This window comes from Balaenoptera borealis (genome assembly GCF_965194805.1).
Source record: "Balaenoptera borealis genome assembly, chromosome: 12".
Classification (NCBI taxonomy): Eukaryota; Metazoa; Chordata; class Mammalia; order Artiodactyla; family Balaenopteridae; genus Balaenoptera; species Balaenoptera borealis.
The window spans coordinates 63,023,938-63,047,375 of NC_138869.1; the positions used below are offsets into that span (position 1 = coordinate 63,023,938).

The 23,438-nt window shown below is 36.7% G+C and overlaps 1 protein-coding gene across 1 annotated transcript in view; it reads right to left on the reverse strand.

Moving 5' to 3' along the window:
- Positions 1-23,438, reverse strand: part of KHDRBS2 (KH RNA binding domain containing, signal transduction associated 2) — a 699,319-nt gene that overhangs the window by 376,577 nt on the left and 299,304 nt on the right. Inside the window, exon 4 of the mRNA XM_082347222.1 lies at positions 8,856-9,002. Coding sequence (XP_082203348.1) covers positions 8,856-9,002 — 147 coding nt within the window. The remainder of the gene's footprint in view (positions 1-8,855; positions 9,003-23,438) is intronic.

The following is a 23,438-nucleotide window of genomic DNA, read 5'->3' on the forward strand; positions in this document are numbered from 1 at the left end:
AGGCAGACCTGCAGCCAGAGGTACTGAGAGAAGGGAAAGCACTGCGCTGTGAGAAGCTGAACTGCTCCCTGAGCTCATTTGGCTGAGAGGAAGACAAGTAATATTTGATGATCAACAACAATTCCGTAGCCTATCATCCAAATAGCCCATCAGAGGAAAGTATGTGAAGTACAACTCCAACCAACCAACCGAACTAACCAGGTTATTACAGGGCGAGTTTTACAGCCCATCTTTCTCCAATTTCTTAACATCTTCTACCCCACCTGCCAAGACCATCCACAAAGTTCCAGGAGTACCAGACCCTGAGGGGTGGAGACAGTGGCAGGAGCTGAATGAGCAGCTCACAGCTCCTTCACCACCGCTACACCCCAAGCCATACATTCAGGGATGAGGGGAGCTTTGAACTGGATTTGACCTTGAAATCATAAATTGGAACTGACTGGACTTAAAACCTACATTGTGTAAATTAAGACTCTTCTTAAAGGAGAATGAGCATAAAGCTATGTGATTTGCTCAAACTGTTGGCAATGAATAAGGGAGAAGGACAGTGGTTATAGAAAAATAAAACCAATTCCAGTTTGTGCCATATTGAGTACAGACTATCTAGTAAGCCATTTGTACTTGTATTTTAAGGAATTATATATGCATCCTTACATACACTACGTAGAGTGATTGGGTAGAAGAGGCAGAGAAAGGGACAAAAAGCAAGAATTAGAGATGAGATAGAAGATACATTTCTTGGAGGAATGAGGACTCTTCCAAGTTCCCTGGATATCTAGGTTGAATACTGTCTGGAGGAATCAAACATTTCCCATTGTAGCTTGCTGAAAGAAGCTTCAGAACAGCAAACTGAGATCAGTTAATCAAGGAAGAGCAATTCAAAATAAGCTTACATTGTATCTTGTGGAGCTGCAAGATAAGCTCTTTAAAAAGTAAGAACTAATTGTAAAAACAGAAGTTGAAGACACATTTCAGGAATACATAATTTTGCAAAAATAATCAGTTTTAAAATATGGTATTCTCTGTAAGTTTTTCTTGTTGCGTGAAAATATATGTTTTCAATATGAAATAGTGGGTCATCAACACTGTCAAGAAGCTAATCAAAACACTCTCTTTCTCTGCCTCCCCACCAACTTCTCTCTTTTCACTTTCTGTCTCAGTGAATAACTCACCATTGTCTGTATGGCAGTAGTCTTTGTCAACAGTTGATTTTTCTTGACTCTAGAAATAACTTTCTGTTTGATCAGTGTTGCCTGATCTATTATCACTATTGTCCATACTGTCCTCATTCTCCAATTTGGTCTCCCATTTCCAACTCTCTCTGCAATATTTCTCCATAATATTTATCTTTCAAATCTTGAAAACAATTTTCTGGTTCTTAAATTCTACAAGGGCAGTGGCTGATGTAATACAAATTGCTAGAATTGTGCTTGGCATACATTTGTTGCTCAGAAATATTCCTTGAATTTAAACAAACTGTTTGCCTTGTACCATTTATGTTACTTATTTAAACAAACCTTTCATCTTTCATTAATTAGCACCATTTATTTTACTTATTTGAATGATTTGCTCAGTTAAAATTTATATATTTTGTTTAACAGATTCTGATTATTGAGCTACTTTTCTGCCTTGTTCCCTTTCTTTGGACCAAATTCTTCAGTAATCATGATTCTTTTTGTCCATCTATAAAAGTATTTTCAGGGTCAGTGTTGACATGTGTTTATTATGTACTTATGCATTTGACAGGATTAGCATTCAGTAAAGTTTTGAATATAATATACATTCTATTGATCCTCTAAGACTTTCCTTAACACTAAAATCCTATAAAATTAAGAGGTGAGATTCTCCCCTTGGAGATCAAACCTGTATCCTTAGGAACTACAATCTGTAACAACAAAGATAACTTTTTAGGAATGCTACTAAACCTTCATGTTAATGACTACATATGGAATTGCAAAAGCAGTTCTTTTGATTATAACGTCAGTTAATGCAGAAGAAGTAACTCATCAAAATGAAATCAAGGTGCTAGTAGAAATGGGAGAATAATGCTCAGCATCTAAAAAGCAATCAAGGCTCATGAAGAGTAGCCTTAGAGAATTCAGAACAGTGGCATCAAATGAGACCAGAGATAATTAATGATAAATTGTTTCTTAAATAGAAAGCAGATGATCACATCCTGACCCTAGATTCATAAAGTGAACTTTTGATTATCTGTACTGGAGAGGAGTAAGACAACACTTTTATTAGGGTTTGTAGAAAAATCACACTCACAGAATCCACTGTTTCTTTCTTCTGTCTTTCAGGTTATGTCAATCAATTAACAATGCTAAAGTGGCCTTGGGTGTCAATAATAATAATAATAATAATAATAATAATGTCATATTGTTACTAATTATTATTATTAGCTCTATTCTAAGAACTAGTAATAATTTTAATTCTTTTAAAGTCATTGCCCTGTATTATCTATTACAACTTATCAGATAAGAAGAAATACTCAATATTAGATGATTATAAAATTTTGCAAGTAAAATCAGAATATGATCATAGTGCTATAGCAATACAGGAAACATTTCTGTGCAAGTAATAATTACACAAATGCATGGTTTGTGCTTAGTGCTCTTAGCTAACACACTATTAGACTATAGTTAATTATGGGAAAGAAAAGGGAATTCACTAGTTTTGAAGATAGAAATCCGAGAAAAATCTTGACAACATTTTAACAACCACCACAACAATGAAGGAATGACATCCAGGTTCTGTTTCCCCCTCTGCACTGGATGTTATTGTTTTACTCTGTACCTGATCACTCTCTTGCCTGCCGGATGTTGTTGCCTTACATTGTGAACTCCTGCCATCCCCAGACAAAATGTATCTGCCATGCCCCAACTTGTGGTCTTTTTTTTTTTAATTTTTAAAAAATTTATTTATTTATTTATTTTGACTGTGTTGGGTCTTCACTGCTGCGCGCAGTCTTTCTCTAGTTGCCACGAGTGGGGGTTACTCTTCTTTGCAGTGCACAGGCTTCTCACTGTGGTGGCTTCTCTTGTTTCGGAGCATGGGCTCTAGGTGAGCGGGCTCAGTAGTTGTGGCATGCGTAACTTGTGGTCTTGACACTTATCAATATTGCTTTTGCTGGCTGGTGGGTTTTTATTTAATACATTGTTTTCCTTATATTCTTTTCACCTGCATAAAAGCCTCCGACCAAATTTTCACTTTTTAATCAAATCATAGCATGAATTTCTATACATTTATATTACATCTATTTCTAAACATTCTTATGTTTATAATCTTCTAAAACATTATAAAAATGTTTTCAGTGCATGAAAGTCTAGATCTTCTTCCATCTCCAAGAGTGAAAATATCCTGCTTTTCTTTTCTATTTTCCTTATGTCTACTTACTTTCCTGTATGATTGCTGTTAGCAGTCAGTGTCATTTTCCCATTTCAAAGCTAGGATTACAGTCTTTGAACAGTCTTTGAAGAACAGAAAGCAAGAATGTCCTCTATTTGCTTTTACCATAAGGAGGAAAAGAGTTTTACTTTTCCTCCGTAGTCACACTCTTGGTAGGTTTCTTATATAGGTTTCTAATATTTCAAACTTGAAATTATATAATATGCCCTAACTGGCCCATTTCAAGAATCACATCTGTGTCCAAGATATTTATCGAATCTAATGCAGGAGAGAAATAACCTGGAATGAACCATTATTTTCTGTGTTGAATTGACTTAAAGTCATGTACGTGAGACTGATAGGACTAACAAAGGACACAGACACTGACACACACACACACACACACACACACACACAGATATAAAACTTTACATAAGTATAAAAGTTATATATATATGTGTGTGTGTGTGAGTATCCACGCCACTTTTGGTGTTACTATAATTGACATAAAAATGCTTCAAACAGCATGTTTTCCTTTCTGGCATTTAGGAGGAACTAAACATGGGGGGTTGGGACTGTCCCTCTGGATTGGCTAGTTTTCTATAGGAAAGTGTTTTTGTTGAGATCTGATACACGCACACACACATCTTTTCTTTAAATGGTACAGACCTTTAGTGATGATCATTAGAGACAACTCAGGCAGGACAAATACTACTTTTCCCGTTCAATAGACTCTGATAATCCCACAGTGCTGGGTCACATGCCCCCCTGGGAAAGTCTGAGGCCATCCATGGCAGAGTTGGTAGAAATGAGTGTTGTGATCTCTTAATTCTGTCAGTAACTAACTCTTAAGGAGGTAACAAAGTAATCTATGTGTTACTGTGACCTAAATCTAATTTCTTGTTTGTGTGGAAACTCCTCTTTTCATCTTTTTTTACTAAAGGATGTACAAATTCACATTCAATGGGCAGAATTTTGCTGAAGGCTTCATAAGTCCTGATTATGAGATAGTGTATTTTGTTTTAATCATGAGTTAATCATTCAGCATTAGTAAAACTTACTAATTCAACTTAATTGCAGGTGAGAGTCAGCCAATTTAGGAAAATTCAATATAGCCATTATTTTAAGGTAATCTGCTGACTAGGGTTGGAAAAAGGGAAGTTGTATTTGGGGATACCAGGGAGTCCCATTCACAAACTATGATGTATTAATAAATGTCGCCCCTAACATTGTGCAAGGCACAGTCTGCAAAGCCTTCTGTGGCAGTCCTAGTGCTTGAACTATAAAAAAAAGGAGTGTTACAAAATATAATAATGACAATACTTGTTTACCTTCACAGCTTATAAAGGGAAGAGAAGGGCATTCACATTATTAGTTTAGGATTTTATAGCTCTTTTGTCATTATTTGTCAAATAATTTATTTGACACTTCTAATCTGTATTTGCAAGACAAATTAGCTAATATAAGGAAAACTTTAATATAGCACCTTCTCAAAGCATTAAAGATTTAAAATTAACAGCATTCACCAGCAATCCCACTACTGGGCATATACCCTGAGAAAACCATAATTCAAAAAGAGTCATGTACCACAATGTTCATTGCAGCTCTATTTACAATAGCCAGGACATGGAAGCAACCTAAGTGTCCATCGACAGGTGAATGGATAAAGAAGATGTGGCACATATATACAATGGAATATTACTCGGCCATAAAAAGAAACGAAATTGAGTTATTTGTAGTGAGGTGGAAGGACCCAGAGTCTGTCATACAGAGTAAAGTAAGTCAGAAAGAGTAAAACAAATACCGTATGCTAACACATATATATGGAATCTAAAAAAAAAAAAAAAAAAAAAAAAAGGTTCTGAAGAACCTAAGGGCAGGACAGGAATAAAGATGTAGACGTAGAGAATGGACTTGAGGACATGGGGAGGAGGAAGGGTAAGCTGGGACGAAGTGAGAGAGTGGCATGGACATATATACACTACCAAATGTAAAACCGATAGCTAGTGGGAAGCAGCCACATAGCACAGGGAGATCAGCTCGGTGCTTTGTGACCACCTAGAGGGGTGGGATAGGGAGGGTGGGAGGGAGACGCAAGAGGGAGGAGATATGGGGATATATGTATACGTATAGCTGATTCACTTTGTTATAAAGCAGAAACTAACACACCATTGTAAAGCAATTATACTCCAATAAAGATGTTTAAATTAAATTAAATTAAATTAAATTAAATTAAATTAAATTAGCAGGGTTCAAGTTATTGATGTTTTATTGACCTGCCACTCTACTTGTTTTGATAAGACTGAATGGAAACCACCAAGCTGGAAATTTTTCCCATGGCAATAATCATTCATTTGTCTTAACAAATCACTTGAAGTACTAAAACTGTATTGTTTTCCAACATCTGACATCATTCAGACATTTCATGAGGAGTTGTATGTTCTACTGTCGGCAGTCTTAGACGATCACAGCCCATTGTAGGACAAGTTGGGTAGATGGTGGATAACATAGAGGAAGATGAATGTTCTAACCATGGAAAGACGCTTCATTGTGTAGAGGAATTAGATGTCAGTGGACCTCCGTACTATTCGACATTAGCTTTCTATGTTGTTCTAGTTTGCCTCTTACTTGGTATAGTTCTTCACCTGTGATGTTTGTAAATATTAATATCCTGATATGTGAGCATTTCTATGGACTTCAATATAAATGTCAAAATAAACCTGAATTACCAAGTGATTTCATATAAAAGAAAAAGAACTGACAGTTAATTTTTGCCCCTTGTGGTTCTGGTGATGAATGAAGCTGCCATCCTTTGCTTGGTGCTGAGGCCAGCAAGGCAAATGGGAAAAATTTACCAAGTAGAATGGCATTCATTGACTGTAAAATTTACTAATTCAACATTGAGAGTTATCAGAGTATTTATTTTTAAAAAACTTATTCATTCATAGCAAAAAATATTTATTAAATGCTTCCTATGTGCTTGGCATAGTTCAAAGTGGGAGAATAAAGCAGTGAAATGATACAACAATCCCTGTCCTCATGACACATATTTTACAGGGAAACCAACAATAAATAAGTAAATACATATATATATATATATATATATATATATATATATATATATATATATATATATATAGTACATATGAAGCTGTTAAGAGCTATGAGGAAAATAAATAAGTGAAGATGGTCAGGGCATGATGGGACAGTGAATCACAGTGTTAAATCGGTGTCTGGTGGTATCGTGGGCAAAATATAGTAGGGCTGTACAAATATAAGGAGGTTACTTTAGACTGTGCAGTGAGGGAAGAATTTCCTGCAATGTTACCATGTAAGTTGAGACCTAAATGACAAGGAGATGGCTGTGTCAATATTTTGGAGAAGAATCTTCAAAGGCCCTTAGTGAAGAAGGAGCCTGGGGTGTTTGATGCACAGTGAGGAGCTGTTGGATGGGCAGAGATAAAGCCAAGAGGCAACAGGAACAGGTCACACTGGTCAAAGGAAGGTTTTCCATTTTCTGTCTCCATCTATATCTGTTTAGGGAGAGCATCTTGATTGTAGGGTACTATTCCCCAGACCTCACCCAGATGAGGTTTTAATGCCCTGCATCACCCCCAGACACTCCCTCAGTCAGTCTATCAAACAAATGCTTATTGTGCCAGGTATGACTCTAAATGATGGGAATACGAGAGACACTGCCAGCCCTGCCCTCATAGAGCATATATTTCAGTGGAGAAGATACAAATGAAATGATTACAAGTATCAAGGGGTCTAAGAAGTAAGCGAGATGTATTACTGGTATTTATAATAAAATAAGGTTAACCTAGCGTACAGCCTAGGTCTAAAATCTATGTAGTGAGATAGTATTTCATCTTACGTATTTCACCTCAAAAAGTCATTCCAAGATTTTATCTACTATAATAATAAGATAGATTTAAAACACCAATTTACTTATATATAATATATAAAATAAAAAATATATATAGTGCTTTATAATTTTCTATGTCCTTTCATATGCCTTACCCCATCTAATATTCACAATACTTATGACAGAGGTCTATTATTATTACTTTCTTTTTAAAGATGAATAAGCTAAAGTTCTGAGAATTTAACTGACTTGTCTATAATCACAAAATGAGTTAGTAATGTAGGCAGTCCTAGCCTTTTTCTATACCACCTAGATCACCAGAGGTCTGGTCTGAGCTAAACATAGTAAAACGGTTTACCCAACAGCACCAGGCATTTAGTTCAGAAGCAAAAGGAAGAGAGAACATAGCATTCTCATTCTTAAGAAACATGGGATCTATTTAGGGAAGTGTTCAAATAAGTACCAGATAATAAATTGTGCAGAAATTCTGTGTGCATATAAAGTTATGGAATAATCAGAGTGGTATGGGATTATTCTATAACCTTGTCTCGACAGAAATTTTAAAACTGGGCATATAAATAGATTATGTGGTTAGATTTTGACGCTTTTCCATTCTGAAATTCTCTGGGTGTTTTCCCCATTCTCAAAATCACTGCCAATCAATGAATCTTACCCACCATTTCCTCTGAGTTTATTGCTTAGTTTAGAAATGTACAGTGTTTCTTCATTGCACAGATTAATCTTAGCTATTCTCTCTTTCTCTGTCCACTGAAGACTCCTGCCAGGGCAATCCAGAAAACTTTACTCAGCATTCTCTTCTAATTATCTTATTCCCAGCTCCAGGGCTGATGCCAAGATTTTTATTCGAATAACCTCTTCCTGGAATGCTAAATTGTCGACCTTTAGGAAAGCTTCATTCATTTAACCTTCCTCTATTTCTTAGAAAATCAGTAGAGAATTCCATTCAGTATGCAACTCTGAATTTGCTCCCTTTCTATATGAGTGTTCTCTGTTTCCCTCATATAGTGCAATGAGTTTATTTTTCCAATTTTTGTGTGATGTCAACAAATGTCTAGTTTTATTAGTATTGATTATTTTACATTATGTTTTATAATGAGCCAGCACCTGACATACTATTGCATAAAATACATTTGATATTTTTCAAACACTATTGTTGTCTTGTTACACATATTATGTTTAATCTTTTTCCCCGTCCACTCTACCTGAAGATATTCTCTACTAATTAAAAATTATGAACAATACATGTCAACTACCAAGTAAATAAGACACAAGAGAAAAGTATACATCTTCAGTTACGTATTTGTGTTTATGTGTTAACTGTCTTATTCTTCATGGCTACAAGTGGGTGCATGGCATGCAGTGTACTGAAGACAAATGCTGCTTCCAAACCACCATTATGTGGCACCAGGTCCTGTGCTAAGTGCTTTTGTATTCTTTTTAATTTTTACCTTCATATCAACTCTACAGATAATTAGTCTGCAATATGTTTCTTTTCTAAAAAGTCAGTGAAAATCAAAGGCACATTTTTTAATAGAAACTGATGAGAAACATCTTTGTAAAAATGAAAAGCACTTACGGGAACCAGAAATTTTTTGATCTCTTCCAATGCATGACTCATACGTGAATAAGCTTCCCCAGGTGGAGCAAACACTTCAATTAATACATGAAGTTCATCACTCAAGTGTGCATATTTGGCTTCCCCACTCTTCCTTAGTTCTTCTTCCTGTGAAAAAGGTTATTTTTAGAAATACAAATCCACTCATTTTGCATTGATTTAACATTTACTGAGAAGATGACAGAGGGCATAATCTAAGCAAATTTTCCCTTAGTAGAAACCCTTTGAGAAATAAAAATCTGGTACAAGCCATTTTTGAGTGTTTGAATGATTCTTTAAAAAAAAATCTGGCATTTGTTTTTCTCTTTCTGACTTACTTTACTCTGTATGACAGACTCTGGGTCCATCCACCTCACTATAAATAACTCAATTTTGTTTCTTTTTATGGCTGAGTAATATTCCATTGTAACAATTACCGTATGCTAACACATATATATGGAATCGAAAAAAAAAAAAAAGGTTCTGATGAACATAGGGGCAGGACAGGAATAAAGACACAGATGTAGAGAACGGACTTGAGGACACAGGGAGGGGGCAGTGTAAGCTGGGACGAAGTGAGAGAGTAGCATTGACATATATACACTACCAAACGTAAAATAGATAGCTAGTGGGAAGCAACTGCATAGCACAGGGAGATCAGCTCAGTGCTTTGTGACAACCTAGAGGTGGGGATATGGGGATATAAGTATATGTATAGCTGATCCACTTTGTTATACAGCAGAAACTAACACAACGTTGTAAAGCAATTATACTCCAATAAAGATGTTAAAAAAAAATCTGGCATGATTATCATCTACACCACATTTTAATCAGCTAAATAAAAATGCTAAATCCCTGAAAAGAAGTGCCAGAAATGCCATTAACTTCTCAGTGGACTCCACTGGAAGGAAAGGATTGTTTTTGTGCCAGACAAGTAATCATTTGCAGATAATAAAACTAAGATGACCACTGCTCTTTAAGAGAACCAGGATTTTCTAGATACTTTTTGAGAAGTGGTGAAAAGGTTACTCATTCCCCATGAAAGTGAGCAAAACCGAGGCTTCTCTCCCAGCCTCGTGCCCACGGGCATAGGTCATCATCCGGCTCCTACCCACCACTTCGCTATCTTGGCTGCCTCACTTTGGTCAGTATAGAGGAGTATATTAAAGGCATGGCTGTTAAGCATTATGTTGGCCTTGATTCTGCGTGAGCTACATACCCTCAGATTTTTTGTTAGTACTGCACCCAAGTCATTACTGAGGCCTGATTAATTCAGTTCAGATGCTGAGCAGATCAGCGTCTGATCCATGTACTTTGCTCACGTGTGTTAGGTGTTTTACACACATCTCCAATCTCACAATAACCTTGAACAGTATTCACATAATTCAGATTAGGAAATTGAGTTTAAAAGACTTTAAGTAACCTCAGCAAAGTTGGGGTTCAAACCCAGCTCATTTTGCAACAAGATTTGCATTTGGATTTCAAGGAAGCAAAATTCAGTTTAAAATTAATATAAATAATATTAATTATATTTTATCTTTCTTGACTCTCCTCCTCCCAAACTAGCAATTGTTTCACTAAATTTCAAAGGATAAAAATTTTTAAAGTAATTTTTAGTTTTATGTGTGGATGAAATTGGAAGTGTAACATGAATACACCTAAACTGCATAAACAAAAGCAAATTTGCTATCTATTTCATATGAGTTAACTGTATGACCCATGTTAAAGTGTTTATCTGATTAGAAATGCCCATCATTTCAACACATGGAGGATCCATAAAAGAGATGGAAAGGCCTGCTTGTTTTGCTGTGGCTCCCTCACCTACTCAAATCTCTCTCACAGCAATACTTGTCAGCCCGGGAATACACTCTTACTTTCCTAGGCATACATTCTCTACCTAACTAGAGTTTTTACTTTTATTAAAAAGGTTTCTCTTAATGTCCAATTCTGATACTTCTCAATACTTCCTCAGCTGGTTTTCTGCTGGTTATTAAGGGCTACTTACCAGCCAAATTTAATAAGGTCTGCCACTGGAGGTGTGGCATTGAGATCAGAATTATAACACTTGACTTCAGACTCTCAAAATGAGCCAGATGAGATATCTTTGCAGTAGAACCAATAGGCTGTTGTTCATGAAAAATGCAGCTTTCTATTTAAAAACACATTTTCCTTTTTCCCAACATCCACCCCCCCCAATCAAACTTTATATAAGCGTATGAGGAAACTGAAGTCCTCAGAGATTAATCAACTTCTTTAAGGTCAAGAGTGAGTCAGGACTGGAGCCAGGACTCAGTGCAGTAGGGGACAGCTCTGATAAAGACTTCAGAGAACCAAAGTTACCACAGCGGAACCTCCCATGAGCTACTGCTGGTTATTTTCAAAACCAGACTCATAACTTCAAAGGTGCTATATTTGCCCTTGCTCCTGGGGATGACTTCTGACAAAGCAAAATTTCCCAAGCTTTAGTTTCTTCATATGTGAAGTTAAGATAATAGTATGTACCTCAAAGAATTTTGTGAGTTTTGCTAAAATTGAAGAATATTTTGTATACTAAAAAATGCCATATGAATTTAATATAATAATGGTAATAAATATTATTTCCAATTTCTCAAGTAGTATTTTAAAATAATGTTTGTGCTCACGCCTGTGGGCTGCACTTGGAGCCATGGCGGTGGCAGCCGCGGGACGTGGCCCGGGCTCTGGACCTGGGGACTCCTCAGAGCGGCCCGAAGCGGAGGCTCCGGAGCGTCGGCAGAAGGTGCACGGGATGCTGAAGCTTTATTACGGCCTCTCGGAGGTAGAGGCGGCGGGGCGCCCTGCGGGGCCGAACCCCTTGGACCCTACAGATCTCAATGGGGTGCACTTCGACCCGGAAGTGTATCTGGACAAGCTGCGAAGAGAGTGCCCACTGGCCCAGCTGATGGACAGTGAGACGGACATGGTGTGGCAGATCGGGCTCTAGACAGCAACATGCAGACCCTGGTCTATGAGAACTACAACAAGTTCATCTCAGCCACAGGTTTTTCTGAAAAGACCAAAAAGTAAATATTTTAGGCTTTGTGGGCCATCTGGTTTCTGTCACAACTACTCATCTCTGCCATTATCATGAAAGCAACTAAAGACAGTATAAATGAATGAGCATGGCTGTATTCCAGCAAAACTCATTTACAAAAACAGCCCTGGCATCCAGAGTGACATCAGCAAAAATAGTGGAGTAAGTGCATTTGAAAATATCCCCTCCATAAAAGCAACCCTAAAACTGGCCAAAATGGTTAGAATAAGATTTCTTAGAACTCTGGAAAGTAACCAAAGGTGTGCAGCAATCAGAGGAGCATTTATTCAAGAAAAAGAGCTGAATCGTGGTAAAAATAATGAATCCTATGGTATTTTAGCTTGTCCTAGCCCCACCATTTCCTCTCCAGCTTAGCAGTAGCCTTGAAAAATAGCCCATACTCCTAATACTGGAGGGAGCAGAACAAAGCTGGAGTTCTTTCAAAGCCTCATGCCCAAAGAATTGTCATTATTTAACCTGTCTGGTGGTTTCCTAAAACAGTCCACCCCATAGGTTTGTCTTGACCTGGAGGTCACCCAGTGCTAAAAGTCTCTCACCAGAGTTGTTTGTCAAAAACAATTACAGGCAAATGTTGTGTCTGTCTGAAGTGATAGATAACACTTGGGCAAACAACAGTACTAACCCAAAAGCTTAAAAGGAAAAGCTGAGGAATGAGATGTCCCTAGGGGCTTTGACAAGCTCTGACACATTATTAGGAATCTTGAAGGCCACAAATGTGTAGGGTAGTACACATACTTAAGAAAGACCTGAGGGACTTCCCTGGTGGCGCAGTGGTTAAGAATGCACCTGTCAGGGCTTCCCTGGTGGCACAGTGGTTAAGAATCCACCTGTCAGGGCTTCCCTGGCAGCACAGTGATTAAGAATCCACCTGCCAATGCAGGAGACACAGGTTTGAGCCCTGATCCAGGAAGATCCCACATGCCGCAGAGCAACAAAGCCCGTGTGCCACAACTACTGAGCCTGCACTCTAGAGCCCAGGAGCCACAACTACTGAGCCCGTGTGCCACCACTACTGAAGCCCACATGCCTAGAGCCCGTGCTCCCAACAAGAAAAGCCACCACAGTGAGAAGCCTGTGCATCACAACGAAGAGTAGTCCCCTCTCGCCACAACCAGAGAAAAGTCCACATACAGCAATGAAGACCCAATGCAGCCAAAAATAAAATAAAATAATTAAAAAACAAATCCACCTGCCAGTGCAGGGGACACGGGTTCAAGCCCTGGTCTGGGAAGATCCCACATGCCGCGGAGCAACTAAGCCCATGCGCCCCAACTACTGAGGCTGCACTCTGGAGCCTGCGAGCCACAGCTACTGTGTCCGTGCACCCTGGAGCCTGTGCTCAGCAACAAAGAGAAGCCACCTCAATGAGAAGCCCGCGCACCACAACAAAGAGTAACTCCCACTCGCTGCAACTAGAGAAAGCCTGTGCACAGCAATGAAGACCCAACACAGCCAAAAATAAATAAATAAATAAAATAAGTTTATTAAAAAAGAAAAGAAAAGAAAGAAAGAAAGACATGAGAATGTCCTAAGCTCTCACTTCTGGCTTACTTCAGGCTCAGTGCAGGCAGGAAGTGAAGGTTAAGGGAGAGTTGTAAACCTCCTGGCTGAGTGTTTGAGGTATGCCCCAACACACACACACACACACACACACACACACACACACACACACACACACAGCTCCTCAGTAAATACTAAGAGATTTATTAGTTCTAGATATTTAAGGAGATCCTTGTCCAGTCATTAGCTAATCACTAAGCTAACCAAGTAAAGGTTTCAGTGGCTATACACAACAAAGAATATAAACTTTACAGAGTTGGTTCAGAAACTAATTAGTACAGGTTTAGTAACTCTGAAAAATAATTAGACAAACAATAGCAACAAGCAGCAATAACAAACCCTGGGGAGGAGAGAGGATCTGATTTCTAGAGTTGCCATGTTATATCAGTATTATCTAACATGTCTGTTTTTTCAATAAAAATTTAGAGACATGCAAATAAAGTAGAAAATCTGACCCATACACAAGAAAAAGCAGTAGAAACTGTCCCTGAAGAAGCTGAGACATTGAATTTACTACATAAAGATTTAAATCCACTATTTTAAATATGTTCAAAGACTTTCAGGAAGCTGTATCTAAAGAACTAAAGGAGGGCATAAGAATGCTTCACCAAATACAGAATATCAAAGAGAAGAAATTATTTAACAAAAGAACCAACTAGAAACGATGAAGTACCACAATGAAAATGAAAAATTCACTAGAGGGTCTCTATAACAGATTTGAACAAGCAGAGAAAGGATCAGCAAACTTCAAGATAGGTCAGTTGAAATTATTCAGTGTGAGGAATAGAAAGAAAAAAGGATGAAGAAAATTGAACAGAGCCTTAGAGACATGTGGGACACCAAGTGTACCCACATATGCATAATGGGAAGAGTGAGAGGAGAGAGAAAATAGCAGAAGGAATATATGAAGAAATAATGGCCCAAACCTACCCAAATTTACTGAAAAACATTAATCTACACATCCAAGAAGCACAACAAACTCCAAGTGGGATAAATGCAGGGAGATTCACACCTAGGCATATCACATTGAAACTGTAAAAAAAAAAAAAAAAAAAAGAAACTTGAAAGCATCAAGAGAAAAGTGACTCATCACATACAAGTGATACTCAATAAGATTAACAGCTGATTTCCCATCAGATACCGTGGAGGTCAGAAGGCAGTGGATTCACATTTCAAAGTGCTGAATGAAAAAAATGTCAACCAAGAATTCTATACCCAGTAAAAATATCCTGTAAAAAAGAAAGAGAGGGACTTCCTTGGTGGCACAGTGGATAAGACTCCACACTCCCAATGCAGGGCGCCCGGGTTCGATCCCTGGTCAGGGAACTAGATCCCACATGCATGCCGCAACTAAGAGTTTGCATGCCACAACTAAGGAGCCCACGTGCCTCAACAAAGGAGCTGGTGAGCTGCAACTAAAGGAACCCTGGAGCTGCAACTAAGGAGCCCACCTGCCACAACTAAGGAGCCCATGTGCTGCAACTAAGACCCGGTGCAACTAACTAACAATAAATAAATATTTTTTTAAAAAAGAAAAATAAATAAATAAAATAAAATAATGTTTGTCTTTTTCAACAGGGACCAAAATAAATGTGGCTCAAACAAGAAGAAGAGTTATTTCTCTTTAACATAAGAGTCTGTGGCTACAGGTGGCTGGAGGAGCAGGTGGTCTTTCTCCGCACCCTTCTCCAGCCCCTAAGATGTTCCTCTCATATGTGTTGATGAAGGAGGCTGTCTATCACAACTTCTGGATTCCACTCCGTGGAAAAAAGAAAGTGTGGACAGCAAAAAGTTTCCTTTCAAGGACATGTACCAGAGGCTTCATATATCAACTCTGCTGACGTGTCTTTGGCAAGAGCATGGTCACATGGTGGCCCTGGATGCAATGGAGGCTCTGTATGTGGATTCAGACTGAGCAGCCATGAGGCCACCTAAAATGAGAGGGCTTCGTTTATGACAGAAAACAGTGAGAATGGATATTGCTTGATTACGAGCTGTCTTTGTCATTCAGTACTCATTCAGGGCGAGTTAAAATGACACTTGATTATTATATCTAATTTTGATGAATAGCTAGCCAGTGTCTGCCAGAATGTTCAGATTTTATTTTCAAAAACAATACTTTACACCCTGGTTGGATTTATAATATAAAGCTCCAAGTTGCATTTGAATATAAGCAGACATCACAGCCATCCTGAAAAGCACAAGGGCCTGGACACCAGTAAGTATATTTATAGTAATTTAATAGTCTCTTGAGGTATTTCTTGAACAAGAGTTCCAAATATATTATTGGAAAAATGTTTATCTTTGTAATAAACACATTACCTAGTAAGTCAATTATGAACTGAGTGGTAGTGTTTTCATGTTTCTGCCCCATCATATCTTGCATGTTTCGTAACAAAGATCATGTGCCCTGGAAGCTTACACTAGTTAGAACAGGCACACAATAGCAAGAAGAGTAAAGAAAAAGATTAAGAATTTAGAAATGCTAGAAAAATCTTAGGTGTAAACTGAAATGAATCATTCCAAATTTAACACTAGGAACATTGGATCTCCATCTAATAAAGACATGGAAAAGGGAAGAGAGAATAAATCAAAAGAATGTAAGATGCACACACCAGAATGTGAATCTACTTGACGTGATTCAAAATTCCATTTTAAAAGACTGGACACTCAGTCGATTTTATTTAGTCTTCCATGTATAAGGCATATGTATTCCACTGAGGGCATTTACTTTAGCCACTGACCTTCAGAGGATAATTCGTGATGTTTAGCTATTACAAAGGAATCACAAGCTAATTATTTTAAGTAAAATTATTAGTTGCTAAACATTAGAAATTGTTTACACAAGGTCATTAGGGAATAACAAATCTGGTGTTACATATCCCCAAGTACTCTAACCCATGCTAACCTTAAGGTAAACTATAAGCAAAACATATCAGTTTTTATCACTTATTTTTTAGAGAATAGCACAGCACTAAAGAGAGTCTAATTTGAATTGCATTCATGTATTTAATTGTTAAAAGGATTTTAAAGGAAATTTTCTCTTAGGAATTATCATTTGTATTTTGTCTTCTACAAAAGAATATTTCTGACTTGGAAATAATTTGACAGCTAGGGAAATTTCCTCTTAATTCAAAATAGCATGTTCAATGAAGAAAACTTCGAAAAAAATCTCAACAATTACAAATGTATTTTTTTACTCAACAATCATACAATTCAAGATATACTGTTAGCATTTTTAGTATATTTTCTTCAAGTCACTTTTTAAAACAATACCAGTAATGGAATAGAAGTCATAATTTTGGTATTACTTCTTAGGTTATAGGTACGCAGAGTACTTTCCATGGATTATCTAATTTTATCTGCATAATTATATGCTAGATAATATTGTTCCCCTCATCTTACTGATGAGGGGACTATGGCACAGAGAGAGAAACTTATCCAGAGTTATACAGACTATTAATCAGAGAATAGGATCCAGTTAATCTCATAACGAAGGTCAAGTTCTTAATCAGTATAGGTGTATTGCCTGTACAGGTACTTAAGTGTAAGTAAACATTTTATACATCCATATACCATGGATATCTCTAGTTTCTAGAAGACACTACACTTTCCTGGTATCCAGTCCTATGTAGCACTGTGCCCTGCACTGTGCCCTAGAGCAGGTTACAGGTCTTTATTATTTTTTTTTAAGTATTTGTTTATTTACTTATGGCTGTGTTGGGTCTTCGTTTCTGTGCGAGGGCTTTCTCTAGTTGTGGCAAGCGGGGGCCACTCTTCATCGCGGTGCGTGGGCCACTCACTATCACCACCTCTCTTGCTGCAGAGCACAGGCTCCAGACGCTCAGGCTCAGTAATTGTGGCTCACGGGCCCAGCTGCTCCATGGCACGTGGGATCTTCCCAGACCAGGGCTCGAACCCGTGGCCCCTGCATTGGAAGGCAGATTCTCAACCACTGAGCCACCAGGGAAGCCCCAGTTTACAGGTCTTGATCCACCCAGCACATATGCTGTGAATTTCCTTTCCCTCCCGCAAAGATTCTGCTTCCTTGGTAACTGTGTGTCATTAGTGCTGGGCGAAACTATTATTTTCAAGGTTCTCACTCACCTCCTATTTTATGAAGAGCTTACCTAAAAATGCTAGTGATCTCACATCACTAACTCTGTGTCTGTAACTCCCTAACTCTGTGTCTGTAACTGCCAGTTCCAAAGAAGGCATTCATCTAAAATTTGAAGGTTGAGCTCAGATTAGTTTACACAATTTCGCATGGATATTGATGTTGTATCCCTAAAACAGATGTGCTTCAGGATGGGTTATTTTCTATTTTCTTGAACAGTTTGCCCAACAGCAAGGGCAGGATGGTTAGGACCCGCCACCCCGAATTCTATTCTGAGGTAGACACTCAAGTCAGCTCACAACTAGGTAGTTTATCTTAGTTCAGATGATTCAAGACAAATTCCCCAAAATAGGACACAGGATTAGATGTCCTCTTGCACTTTGGTGAAGCCATTTGGTTCCTGGATTTGCCAACTGCAAATTTTAACATAACACTCAAAATTTCTTAAAACATCCTATAAGATCCACTCTAAAAATCATTTATGGGTGACACTGACTTCATTTAAAATATCAGAGGGGCAGAAAGCAAAGAGGTCACATTGTATCATTGTTATGATAATCTCATTACAGACAGCTCAAAAAAAAATCCTCCTTCTCTTCTCCCCAAGCCCTTCCCTGCTTCATTACACAATTTTAATTTTTTCTCTTCTGTCTCTAATTTTTGTTATTACTCTGTCCTCCGACCTGGAATTTCCTAGGGAATTTCAAGTTATTTTCACCTCTATTAAACAGAGTAATTTAGTTACTGAGTGCTAATTCCCAAGCTTATATGTCCAGTTCATTATGGAGCTCAATGAAATAAAGGGGACGACAGTTATTTGGCCCTACTATCCTTAGAAGTCTCAGTGGTGATCATTATTTGTTACTTGGAATGACCCTTTAAAATCACATAAACACACACACAAATAGAGTGCTGTTTAAAGTGGGATTTTAGTGAAAGAAAATGTTTACATTTTGTCAAATTAAGAAGAACAGTCACCTGCTTTGGGTAATTTTTTTAGAATATGCTATAAATTGTTCATAATTTGATGTAGACCATGTATTCCTCCTTTGTGCTACTCCAGATTTTGTTTTGTCCTTCCATAGTCTCCTGAAAGTCACCAACACCAACAGCAGAGAGAACACCTAAGTAAGTGAGTTGATGTCCTACTCACCATTTCTTTAATTGAAGTATAGTTAATTGAAAATATTATATTTTCAGGTGTACAATATAGTGATTTAATATTTTTATAGGTTATACTCCATTTAAAGTTATTACAAAATAATAGTTATATTTTCCTGTTGTGTACAATATATCCTTATTGCTTATTTATTTTATACATAGTAGTTTGTGTCTCTTTATCCTATACCCCTATCTCACCCCTGCCCCTGTCCCTTCCCCCAATTGTAGCCACTAGTTTATTCTCTATATCTGTATGTTTCTGTTTTGTTATATACATTCGTATCTACATTCATGTGTTTCATTTTTTAGGTTCCACATATAAGTGATATGAGTATTTGGCTTTCTCTGCCTGACTTATTTCATTAAGCATGGTACTCTCTAGGGTCATCCACAGTGTTGCAAAAGGCAGTTTCATTATTTTTATGGCCATGTAATATTCCATTATATATACCACATCTTCTTTATCCATTCATCTGTTGATGACATTTAGGTTGCTTCCATGTCTTGGCTATTGTAAATAATGCTGCTATGAACACTGGGGTACATGTATCTTTTCTAATTAGTGTTTCCATTTTCTTTTGATATATACCCAGGAGTGGAATTGCTGAATCATATGGTAGTTTTATTTTTAACTTTCTGAGGAAACTTCATACTGTTTTCCATAGTGGTTGCACCAATTTATAGTCATACCAACAGTGTACAAGGGTTCTACTTTGTCATCTTCACCAACATTCATTATTTGTTGACTTTTTGATGATAGTCATTCTGACAGGTGTGAAGTGATATCTCATGGTGGTTTTGATTTGAATTTCTCTGATGATTGGTGATATTGAGCATTTTTTCATGTGCCTATAGGCCATCTGTATATCTTCTTTGGAAAAGTGTCTATTCAGATCTTCTGCCATTTTTAATTGAGTTCTTTGGGTTTTTTTTTTTTTTTTTTATATTGAGTTGTGTGAACTGGTTATAAATTTTGGATATTAACCTCTTATCCATCATATCATTTGCAAATATTTTCTCCCATTCAGTAGATTGTCTTTTCAATTGACAGTGGGTTCCTTTGCTGTACAAAAGTTTTAAGTTTGATTAGGTTCCATTTGTTTCATTTTGCTTTTATTTCTTTTGCCTTAGGAGACAGATCCAAAAACTATTGCTACAATTTATGTCAAAGAGTGTTCTGCCTATGTTCTCTTCTGGGAGTTTTATGGGTTCTGATATTATATTTAGGTTTTTAGTCCATTTTGAGTTTATTTTTGTATATGGTGCGAGGAATTGTCCTAATTTCAATTTTATGTATGAAGCTGTCCAGTTTTCTTGGCATCACTTATTGAAGAGGCTGTCCTTTCTCCATTGTATATTCTTGCCTCTTTTGTTGTAGATTACTAGATCATAAGTGCATGGGTTTAGTCCTGGGCTCTCTATTCTGTTCCATTGCTCTGTGTCTGGTTTTGTGCCGGTACTATGTTGTTTTGATTACTATAGCTTCATGGCATAGTCTGAAGTCAGGAAACATAATACCTCTAGCCTGTTCTTTTTTCTCAAGTTTGCTATGGCAATTTGGTTTTATGGTTCCATATAAATTTTAGGATTATTTGTTCTAGATCTGTGAAAAATGCCATGGATATTTTGATAGGGATTTCATTAAATCTGTAGATTGCTTTGGGTAGTATGGACATTTCAACAATATTAATTCTTCCGATCCAAGAAGATGTGGTATCTTTACATTTCTTTGTATTATTTTCAAATTCCTTCATCAATATTTTATAATTTTCAGAGTATAGGTATTTCACTTTTTTCGTTAAGTATATTCTCAGGTATTTTATTCTTTATACTGTGACTGTAAATCGGACTATTTCCTTAATTTCTCTTTCTGAAAGTTCATTTTTAGTGTACAAAAAAGCAACAGACGTGTATATTTTATCCTGCAACCTTAGTGAATTCATTTATTAGATCTAATAGTTTTTTGGTGGAGACTTTAGAGTTTTCTATATATAGCATCATGTCATCTGCAAATAGTGACATTTTTACTTCTTCCCTTCCAATCTGAATGCCTCTTATTTCTTTTTCTTGTCTGACTGCTGTGACTAGAATTCCAATGCTATGTTAAATACAAGTGGTGAGAGTGGGCCACTCTCATCACTTGTTCCTTGTCTTGTCTTGTGCCTGATTTTAGAGGAAAGTTTTCAGCTTTTCACCATTGAGTGTGATGTTAGCTATGGGTTTGTTAAAAATGGTTTTTATTATGTTGAGATATGTTCACTCTATACCAACTTTGATTACAGATTTTATCATGATTGGATGTTGAATTTTGTCAAATGCTTTTTTCTTGTCTACTGAGATGATGTGATTTTTATCCTTCCTTTCGTTAATGTGGTGTATCACACTGATTGATTTGTAAATAATGAACCATCCTTGTATCCCTGGAATAAATCCCACATGATTATGGTGTATGATCCTTTTTATATAGTGTTGGAGTTGGGTTGCTAACATTTTGTTGAGGATTTTTGCTTCTATATTCATCAGAGATACTGGCTTGTAATTTTCTTTAATTTTTGTAGTGTATCTGGTTTTGGTATCAGGGTAATGGTGGCCTTGTAGAATGAATTTGGGAGTGCTCCATCTTCTTCAGTTTTTTGGAATAGTTTGAGAAAGATAGATATTAGCTCTTATTTATATGTTTGGTAGAATTCCCCTGTGAAGCCATCAGTCCTGGGCTTTTGTTTGCTGGAATTTTTTTTATTACAAAATCGATTTCACTACTAAGTGACTGTTCTGTTCAGATTGTCTATTATTTCTTCCTGATTCAGTCTTGGAAGGTCGTATGTGTCTAGAAATGTGTCCATTTCTTCTAGGTTGTCCAATTTGTTGGCATATAACTGTTTGCAGTATTCTCTTATGATTTTTTTTTGGTATCTCTATGATATCAGTTGTTATTTCTCCTCTTTCATATTTTATTTATTTGAGTCCTCTCTCTTCTTCTTGGTGAGACTGGCTAGAGGTTTATAAATTGTTTATCTTTTCAAAGAAACAGCTCTTGGTTTCACTGATTTTTTTAATTGTTTTTTAGTCTCTATTTTAATGATTTCCTCTCTGATCTTTATTTTTTCTTTCCTTCTGCTGATTTGGGACTTTTTTTTTTTGTTCTTTTACTAATCCCTTTAAGGAAGTTTAGGTTGTTTATTTCAGATTTTTCTTGTTTCTTGAGGTAAGCCTGTATCTCTATGAATGTCCCTCTTAGAACTGCCTTTGTTGTATCCCATAGATTTTGGAAAGTTGTGTTTACATTTGCATTTGTCTCCAGGTATTTTCTGATTATCGCTTTAATTTCTTCATTGACCCACTGGTTTTTAGTAGCATGTTGTTTAGTCTCTTTGTGTTTGTGCTTTTCCCATTTTTCTTCCAATAATTGATCTTTAATTTCATACCATTGTGGTAAAAAAAAAAAAAAGGCTTTATATAATTTCTATCTTCTTAAATTTGTTGAGACTCACTTTTTGGCCTAGCATGTGATCTATACTGGAGAGTGTTCCACGTGCACTTGAAAAGAATGTATATTCTGCTGTTTTTGGATGGAATGTCCTATAGGTATCTATTAAGTCCAACTGGTTTGTTGTGTTATTTAACACCAGTGTTGCCTTATTGATTTTATGTCTAGATGATCTGTACATCAATATAAGTGGGGTGATTAAGTCCCCTACTATTATTGCATTGTTGCCAATTTCTCACTTCATGTCTGTTAATGATTGCTTTATATATTTAGGTGCTCCTGTATTGAGTGCATATGTGTTAATGAGTATAATACCCTTTTCCTGTATTGATCCCTTCATCATTCTAAATATAATGACCATCTTTGTATTTTGTATAGACTTTGTTTTAAAGTCTATTTTGTCTGGTATGAGTATTGCTACCTCCACTTTCTTATTGTTTCATTTTTCATGGAATATCTTTCATGTAAACTCCCTCACTTTCAGTCAGTATGTGTCTTTAAATCTGAAATGAGCCTCTTGTAAGAAGCATGTAAATGGATTATGTTGCTTCTTTTATCCAATGAGCCACCCTATGTCTTGGTGTGGATCTGTTTGGGTTCATCTTGTTTGGGACTCTCTGTGCTTCCTGTACCTGGATATCTGTCTCCTTTAGACTTCGGAAGTTTTCAGCCATAATTTCATTAAACACATTTTCGAACCCCTTCTCTCTTCTCTTTCTGGGACTCACATGATGCAAATGCTGGTACACATTTTATTATCTCAAAGATCCTTTAAATTTTTTTTCATTTTTAAAAATTTGTCTTTTACTGTTCTGATTGGGTGATTTCCATTATTTTATATTCCAGATCACTTATGCATTCTTCTGTGTCACCTAGTCTGCTATTCATGCCTTCTACTGTGTTTTTCATTTCAGTTATTATATTCTTCAGTTCTGACTTGTTCTTTTTTATATGTTCTAGTTCCCTGTTAAAATTCTCGCTGTGTTTATCTATTCTTTTCTTTAATTCAGTTATTATTCTTATTACTAATACTTTGAACTCTTTATCTTCATAAAAGATAAATCTTTTATTTCTGTTTCTTTAGTTATTTTCCAGGGGTTTTCTCTTGCCCTTTCAATTGAGACAAATTCCTCTGTCTTCTCATTTTGTTTATCTTTCTCTATCTCT